The 8,809-nt window shown below is 42.2% G+C and overlaps 1 protein-coding gene across 2 annotated transcripts in view; it reads right to left on the reverse strand.

Moving 5' to 3' along the window:
* The window catches only part of ECT2 (epithelial cell transforming 2), a 32,232-nt gene extending 27,407 nt beyond the window's left edge, over nt 1–4,825 (reverse strand). Inside the window, exons 1-4 of one of the 2 annotated variants that reach the window (XM_061452532.1) lie at nt 4,712–4,825; nt 1,691–1,848; nt 397–476; nt 195–287 (exon numbers count right to left, since the gene is read on the reverse strand). In XM_061452532.1, coding sequence (XP_061308516.1) covers nt 195–287; nt 397–476; nt 1,691–1,820 — 303 coding nt within the window. In that variant the 5' untranslated portion in view covers nt 1,821–1,848; nt 4,712–4,825. The remainder of the gene's footprint in view (nt 1–194; nt 288–396; nt 477–1,690; nt 1,849–4,711) is intronic. The other variant, XM_061452533.1, reaches the window with a different exon arrangement.
* Between the last annotated feature and the right edge of the window lie 3,984 nt (nt 4,826–8,809).

Below are 8,809 nucleotides of genomic sequence, written 5' to 3' on the forward strand. Positions count from 1 at the left end.
AGCTGCAGATATTACTTCCATATTCAAGAAAGTTTGTAAAAGAAGTGCCAATTTTGATGAGCTTTAAGTGACACCATCAGAACCATTAGCATGTAATATGACCATTATGCCCAATTAATATAGTGTGCACATTTCAGCCCCAGTGAAGTACAACATGCTGCATGCAATCATGTGTGCTTAATTGCATGACATACCATATGAATAATACTTTTTATTAGTTTTTCTTCTGCTTTACCAGGACTAGTTTTCTTTATCTTTATAACTGGTACTTCCATTATCTTAATGGTCTGTGGAAGAGGAGAACTTTAGTACAGAACCAGACTGGTAACCAGAAGTCTAAAAGCATACCACCTCATATCGGATGATATGTTATCTTTTTATCTTAGACCCACATACCTCCAAGGCTTTCAGAAGCTCTTCACACTTCCCTGCTTCCTGAACCAAAACCACTCTTGTTTCTATTTGAGGCATTTCTTCTGTTTATAGAGACAAAGGTAATATTCATATTTTAATACAAAAATACATGTTCAGTCTAAAGCAAGCAGCAATATATAAAAAATAAAGGCATCCCTCCAAGATACCTTGTTTATCAGGAACAAGTCTGAAATTAAATGTTAGCTCAAGAAGTCTTTAATTAAGGCATACCTAACTGACCACAGAGATGAAACTTTCTAGCATATGGTGAAATGAGATTCTGGAACTTATGATGATTATGGCTTGACTTGGCAAACGAGGATTTGGGAAGGGCTTTACCCACGCTTTTTCAAGTGTGAGTAAACCCTTCAGGCCTGCGCAGCGGATTTTTTAGGTGAGGCAGTGTGCACAGAACTGGCCCCACACTTTACACCTAAGGTTTATCTGCCAGGGCCTAGCTAGCTTGGACGGTGACTGAAAGAGTCTGCAACTTATAACCAGTTACTTACAGTCAAAGCAAGAACATGCAAGAAGAGTTAGTGAAAGCAACAAAACAAAAAAAAAAAAAGTTAAAAAGAAAAACTGACTTAATGCTTCTAGCAGAATTAGATTCCAAGACTTGATGGAAAATAGACAGCTGGTATCTTTTTTAATTTCTGTGTTCCTGTCTGACAAGGTTCATTACTTCCTAGCAATTGCTCAGTTTCACCATGGAATATCAGAACTGAAGTTAGGTATCTTGTTCTTTTTCTCCATATATTAATAAGTTTAGGAGAAGTGGACAAGTGTTGCCTCCATGTCATTTGCACCATAAAACTGCCACTGGATTTTGGTTACTGCATTGAAGGAAAAAGAAATGGTTTTGTTGGGTCTTAATTTGAAGATTTGCTCTAGAATGAACTTCAAGCTTAAGACTATTCGCCTCTCTAAGGTCTACCTGCACACAATACAGCAGTAGTTTCCAAACACTCAAAATATCACCTGCAATTACTCATTCCACAGAAGCATCAAATGGAACTAACATCTTTCTATACATCAGCCAGAAGACCCATTTGATTTCATGGCTGTAACCCCAAAATTCTTATAACAAGATAGTGACAAATTAAGACAGTCCATATGTTAGTGAAAGGATACCAAACCAACACCATTTTGGCTACCCTACATTTAAGTCTAGAATTCAGCAAAGCACTTTCGGTTTTTCAAAACCACTACATATCTACAAAGTAATCAGTCATTGAAAAAACATAATAGTTTTAAAATAACCTTCTCCCATTACCTTCAACATTCAAAACAGATCCAAGAGATACATTCTCTTTTGAGCTTTCTCCAATTTTTGAATCAAGAACAGAAGAATCAGACAAGAGGCTCCTCCCAGTTTCAGACACAAGTATACTGTTGTCAGCCATGATTATGTCTTGCTTCTTTCTTCAAAAGCTAGAAGACAGATAGACGTGCTAAGCTAAGTTACAGTTGCAAAAATCACAATAAGAGTTCTAGGACTAAAGCAGTGAGAAGTAATGTCAAACTTCTGAAAATAAAACATGTAGATGCTTATTAAACTCCCACTCACACTGATAGGGTAGTTCTGACAGAGTATTAGGAGTCATACAGTTTTTAATAGAAAGGACTGACAACAAACCTGTTACAAAAATGATTCTGAACAGGCTGCTTACCACAGAAATAATTTATTTGCACAGAAAGCTGCAGAGGGTACTTCAACTTTGAGCAGCAGGGAAGCACTAACTCTCGTGTTCATTTTTAAAAAGTTTTATCACAAACACCAAGAAACTAAAAGCACTTATTTGCTTCACTGATAAAATATTATGAACTACATCTGAGACCAAGATTAGCATTGAAGTGAAACATTAGCAGAATGCTAATTAGCAGGGTACATAAAACATCTTGCCATTTTTACTTTTCCCCTCCCCCCAGGTGTACTGGTTACATAAAAATGACCAGCCAGGGAGTAGAACCAGCAGCATTTAATAACAGAATCATAGAATGCTTTGGGATGGAAAAGACCTTAAAGACCATCTAGTCCTCTGCTACGGGCAGGGACACCTTCCACTAGGCCAGATTGCTCAAAGCCCCATGCAACCTGACCTTGAACACTTCCAGGGATTGGGTAGCCACAGCTTTGCTGGGTAAACAGTGCAAGTGTCTCACCACCCTCACTGTAAAGAGCTTCAAACACCTAATGTAAGCCTACCCTCTTTCAGGTTAAAGCCATTACCCCTTGTCCTATCACTACTTGCTCTTACATATTTTTTCTACTCAAAGGGAAGTTACTTTTCAGAAAAAGCACAAGTCTTCAAAATTCATAAGCATATATATATATATACGCATACCTGTCTGTACGATCTGGTCTATTGTCCTACACTAACTGTAATACAACAGAAGTAGCCATACATCATCATATAAAGAGGCCTTCTGTCTTTCCACAGGTAGAATATATCTGTGCTCTCCTTGCTCAAATGAACATAGTGGAAAGGCAGAATTCTTACTACTCTCATACCCAAATCTTGTACCAGAAAGTTTGTTCTAAAGCACCTGCCCACCATAAAGCACATTCTTTTGTGCACAAAACAAGAAACATACACTTCCTGTGACTCATCACTCACACAGATTTAAATATTTGCACAGAATTTATCTAGACTAGCCACTGTTTCTCAACTGCTGTAGTATAATAACCCTCTATCACTTTAACTGAAGTTGTTCTCCTCCTGACCGCAAGACTCTGTAGCCACTTAAATAACATATTGAAGCATTGTCTGAAAGACATGACACAGTAAAACCCGTAGAGAACAGCACATACTATTTTTCAAGTTGTGCAATGCTTGTCCATTTACATAGCAAAGTAAAAATCAGAAGAAAAAAAAAAAAAACATGGATGCTTTGGCACAACAGCAATGTAGAAAAGGGCTTATCTTCTAGAGTTCAGGAGATCATGTTTGAGACTCTTGGTCAGGCTTCCTATCTTCACAGTACATCAGGTAAGTTCCTAACTAGTGATGACCAATAAGTCAACACTACAAATCTATCATCATTCTAGGCATATTCAGTTATCAATATTGCCACCCTAGTTACAATTTTAATGTCATGCACAGCTATGCAGGCTCCATAGAATTAAGTTTCTCAGCAGTAAGTCCCAGTCACCCAGCTAGCTTATAGCAAAATTGCTTGAGACCTAGCAAGAGGACAACATAACTTTAACCAGAAAGTCTTCCTGGATCACCTGTCCAGAAGGTTATAAAGATACTGCTGGGAATTGGTATACCATTACCTCTTCTTTGGTAGTGAGGGTGGAGGGAAGCATAATCTTGGAAGACTCAAACCATATTGTTAATAATGATTACCACACGTAAAATCGGGGAAAATTAAAAAAAAAAAAAAAAAAAAAAAAAAAAAAAAAAGCACATCACACAAAATAAATCCCACATACTATTAAGGACACCATTACATTTAAATCCTAGAGATTACTTTTTAAAAGTCTGAGACATCAATATAATTCCTGTCATGCTGCTGTTGTCATACCTAATAGCACATACATGAACTTACAGAGCACTTCCTAGTGTATCTGGGAGAAGCCCATACTGCAGGCTGGACATTCATTTTCTTTCTAGCTTTTCCAAATTATTTATTCATTTATGAGATCCCACTCTGGCTGTTTTTTTTAAAAACATTCCCTGTTTTAATGGTCACGTGTTGATAGCTTAGTATTAGCCACTAGACTTAGACACTGAACGTGCCAACACAGAGAAGATGTGGACATAACAGTTTCCCCTCACACAGAAAAGAACCAAAGCCAAACCGCCATTATTACAGCATTCAAGCAGATCTGAATGCCCTTACAGCATTACACTTAAAAATGACCTCCCAGCAGCTTGTGGAAATGTAGGGATTTCAACGCGAGGAGAACACATGTAAAAGCTTCCCATGCTGCCCATTCCTTCCGGAGGAACCATCCAAGAGGGTGATCAGGCAGCACTGCGAGGAGGTGGACGTGATACCACCAAGTGCTCTCATCTCAGGAGCTAGCAGGTGCCCGCGGGCCAGGGCCTCCGCTCTGCCCAGAAAAGATCACAGCGACCTCCGCAGGGTTCGGAGCGGCGCTGCCCCGTGGCCCCCGTTCTCACGGGTGCCCCAGGCACAGCCCCAGGCCTACCTTGGCCGCCGCACCTTCCCCAGCGCAACCGCACCCTCCGCTATCCTCCACGAGCTCGGCCACCCAGCTCCGCGTCCCTACGCCACACCCGCCCGATACCGCCGCCACCGCCAGGCCCCACTGTCCCCTCACCGCCAATACCGATAACCGCAAAAACAACCACCGCCATGAGCCACCGCCACCAACAATTCAAAAAGCGAACCGCCGCACTAAGTGCGCCACGCATTGGCTGCCAGTCCCACCGCCCCTCTGTACGTCACCACCTCATTCGCCATCTCTCCGAGTTGTCCCGCCTCCTCCCCTCCTTTTTTGGACAGAGCTTCTGTCCTTCCCTCTCGGATTGGGTGCTATTCTTGCCACTCATGCCTGAGAGGTCTCCCATTGGCGGTGGGAAGTTTCCTGGCAGACTACCGGGCCTTGTTGACAGCAGGTTGTTGAATGGGCGAGGGATGTTTTATGCTGATTGGCTGTCGGGGGGTTTCGAACGCTTCCAACGACCGCGGCGGAGAGGCCCGGATGGGGCGGTAGCGGGCAGTAGTGTCCGCTGCCGATCCGAGGCGCTGCCGGGTGATGTCACTCTGTGGCCGCATGGAGATAGAGGTTAGCAGCCTGCAGCGTGTGCAGGAGCGCTCGTGCCGCGGCCCGGCCCGGCTCCCTTTAGCCTGCCGCGCCTCCCCGTCGCAGCTCCCCCCACCGTGTCCTGCCCCAGCTGTTATGTCGTGTGCTCTTCCGGAGAGCACAGCGCATCCAGCTGCCCTTCACCCACCTATTGACGTTATGCAAAAGAAGGACAAACAGTTACTGTGCCTGTTATGAAATATATTAATGCTTTTAATAAGTGCTGCCTTGCCGAAGGTATTAGCGTGCATATATTACGCTGAGTTTCACAATAATCATAGGAAACGAGGGAAGAGAGCTGACAGGAGAAAATAACAGGTCAAGGTGAAACTTAACCAGCTGACTCAAGATCACCAACCACAAAACAGGTTAATTATAGCAAATTCTTTACCATCCTTTTTAATTTTCTCTAATACTAAAACCTACCAATCTGGAAAGGAATTCTTTCATAGGGGCTCAAGCATCTCTGAAACCTGATTTAGCATTACATTTCACTGGCTCAATGTAAAAAGAATGAGATATATTTTCTATTTCTACAATTTTCTATCTTATGCTAAATTATATGCCAAATTGAGTTCTTAGATCATACTAATTTTGATACCATATCCTAATACTTATATATAACTTAGGATATATAACTATATCCTAAAATACAGGGCTTTATTAGTTCAGGCATTTTCATGACTGATGCAGCAGCTGTGAGAATCAAATGACTTTATGATTTGGAAGAAAAAACAGGAAAAAAACAGAAGATGACAATAGGTGCTGTTTATGTGAATAAAGATTTGCTGGTGAGGTACTATTAGAATCATAGAATCGTAGAATAGTTCAGGTTGGAAAGGACGTCAAGATTATCTAGTTCCAACCCCCCTGACATGGGCAGGGACACTTCACACTAAACCATGTCACCCAAGGCTCTGTCCAGCTTGGCTTTGAACACCGCCAGGGATGGAGCATTCACAGCTTCCGTGGGCAACCCATTCCAGTGCCTCACCACCCTAACAGGAAAGAACTTCTTCCTTATATCCCATCTAAACTTCCCCTGTTTAAGTTTTAACCCATTACCCCTTGTCCTGTCACTACAGTCCCTAATGAAGAGTCCATCCCCAGCATCCCTATAGGCCCCCTTCAGATACTGGAAGGCTGCTATGCAGTCTCCATGCAGCCTTCTCTTCTCCAGGCTGAACAGCCCCAACTTTCTCAGCCTGTCTTCATACGGGACATGCTCCAGTCCACTGATCATCCTCATAGCCCTCCTCTGGACTTGTTCCAACAGTTCCATGTCTTTTTTATGTTGAGGACACCAGAACTGCACACAATACTCCAGGTGAGGTCTCACGAGAGCAGAGTAGAGGGGCAGGATCACCTCCTTCGACCTGCTGGTCACACTCCTTTTGATGCAGCCCAGGATACGGTTGGCTTTCTGGGCTGTGAGCACACACTGAAGGCGGCTCATGTTAAGTTTCTCATCAACCAACACCCCCAAGTTCTTTTCCACAGGACTGTTATCCTGAGGATAATATTATCCTCAGGATCCTATTAGGACTATTTTCCTGAGGAAAGTATTTCAAAATAACAGCTTGGGAAACAAGGAGGTCAGTTCAGTTTTGACACTTGAGGCAGCCAATTTTTACACAGTCCCACAATTATGTTATTTCATATAGAGAATTGCAACAATGACCTACAGTCAAAATACAGCCTAACCCAAGGTCCTACTGTCACTCTGAAGTACCGGTTTGGGCCAGGATTTTGCGATGCCAGGCCATGCTAACCTGCACTGGCTTTCCCCCTGTTCTTTCTTCACACTGTTACAAAGTCCTTTTCAGCGAGGTCTTAGGTTTCCTTCATGCCCTGAACCAGCGATCAAGTTTCTCCTGGTTTTGGAACAAGTTCTGCAGTCTTGGAGTCAATGTTGTTTCTGCAATATAGCTTCTGGAAAAGCTATTGGTGCTTGCACATTAATTTCCGCTTACTCTCTACATCCTCAAAAAAGCCACATAAAATGTTGTGCCTGCAAAGATAGGAGAAGTATGTTTATTGGAGGTGAGGATTAACAGCTGATATATGCATCATTTCTCAGTTAAAGTTTTAAAAGAATATAGGGATACCTAAACGTTCATTATATAAATACAGGTTCACTATGTATATGAAGAGTGACTTGGACATTAACAATTTCTTAAATACACTTGAAAATTAGAATTACAATCTCATAAAGCAACTAGGGTGTTTTCATGAACCATTGTAAGCTATCCCTCCTGGGACTGACAGAACTTAGACAAACTTTCAGTAGTAATCACTTAAGAAAAGTGAGTAAGATTTTTTTAAATCAGGTGCATTTATCATAGAATCATAGAATAGTTTGGGCTGGAAGGGACCTTAAAGCTCATCTGGTTCCACCCCCCCCCCCCCGCAACAGGCAGGGACACCTTCCACTAGACCAGATTGCTCAAAGCCCCATCCAGCCTGGCCTTGAACACTGCCAGGGATGGGGCAGCCACATCTTCTCTGGGCAACCTGTGCCAGTGTCTCAGCACTCTCACAGGGAAAATCTTTTTTATTGTGTTTAAACTAAATCTCCCCTCTGTCAGTTTAAAGCCATTTATTCTCACTAGAGTTTAGATTAAGAGTGATGACGAAAATAATTACTATTATTTGTATGTCTGATGTTTAAAAATCAAAGTGCTTTTTTAAAAGAAGGCTCTGAAATGGAGAAACCTATTGGCTTTTTTTGTGTGTAAAATGTAACGTGCAGTTGAAACTCACTGTTCCTTCCAATTACCTAGACGTCAGTAATCCAGGAGTATAACATTCATTTACAGTTAGTTTCCTCTCCCACAGGGAGAAAGTTCCAGGAGATTCAATCATTATATGAATCCCAGCACATCCACTTTGTGGGAGCAGGTATTTCACACTTTGTGGAAGATAGACAATGAGGCCACATCAAAAGAGCTGATGGAACCTGGAGAGGCCTGAAGGAGACCTCATTGCCCTGCATTGTCTCTGGAAGGTGGCTGTCCAGCAACTACTCAGTGGCTTCAGACTGTGAGTTTATGTAGATAAATTGCTTGTCCCCTTGATAGCTTGCATTTTGGGGTTTAATTTATTTTTCGCAGATCAACAGTTTTATTTTTTCAACTGACTTCTTTGTAAGTGCCTAGGAAGCAAAACCAAACCAAACCAAACCACCCCACACACACACAAAAAGCCCACCTCAAAACAGATTCCTCAAAGACATACTGATTCAGTTTAGCCAGAGCAGCAGCTTTCAAAATTTGAGCAAGGGGGAATATCAAGCATGGGGGTTAGTAGAAGCATGAGAAACCCCAGAAAAATTCCATTCAGCCTTTTTATGTCTATTTCAAGGAGATAAGTAGATGAGAGAGGAGTTGGACAAGCCCCAGTTTTGCTGGAGCTTTGGGAGCAATGATTTTGATGGAAGAGACAGGTACAAATTATTACACTCAGGGATCCTGGGTGTGGACTTGGGAAAGCAAAGTAATGGGAGTTTGCTAAGCAAAGGGTGCAGGGGAGCAGGATGCAAGGTAACACAGAACATGGGAGCACAAAATGACACAGAAATGGGAGATTCGGTATAAAAAGCTGGAGGCCTCA

Source organism: Pezoporus flaviventris, unplaced genomic scaffold, assembly GCF_033815535.1.
Source record: "Pezoporus flaviventris isolate CSIRO_AGI_PZ_B2104156 unplaced genomic scaffold, CSIRO_AGI_Pfla_v1 ptg000013l, whole genome shotgun sequence".
NCBI lineage: Eukaryota > Metazoa > Chordata > Aves > Psittaciformes > Psittacidae > Pezoporus > Pezoporus flaviventris.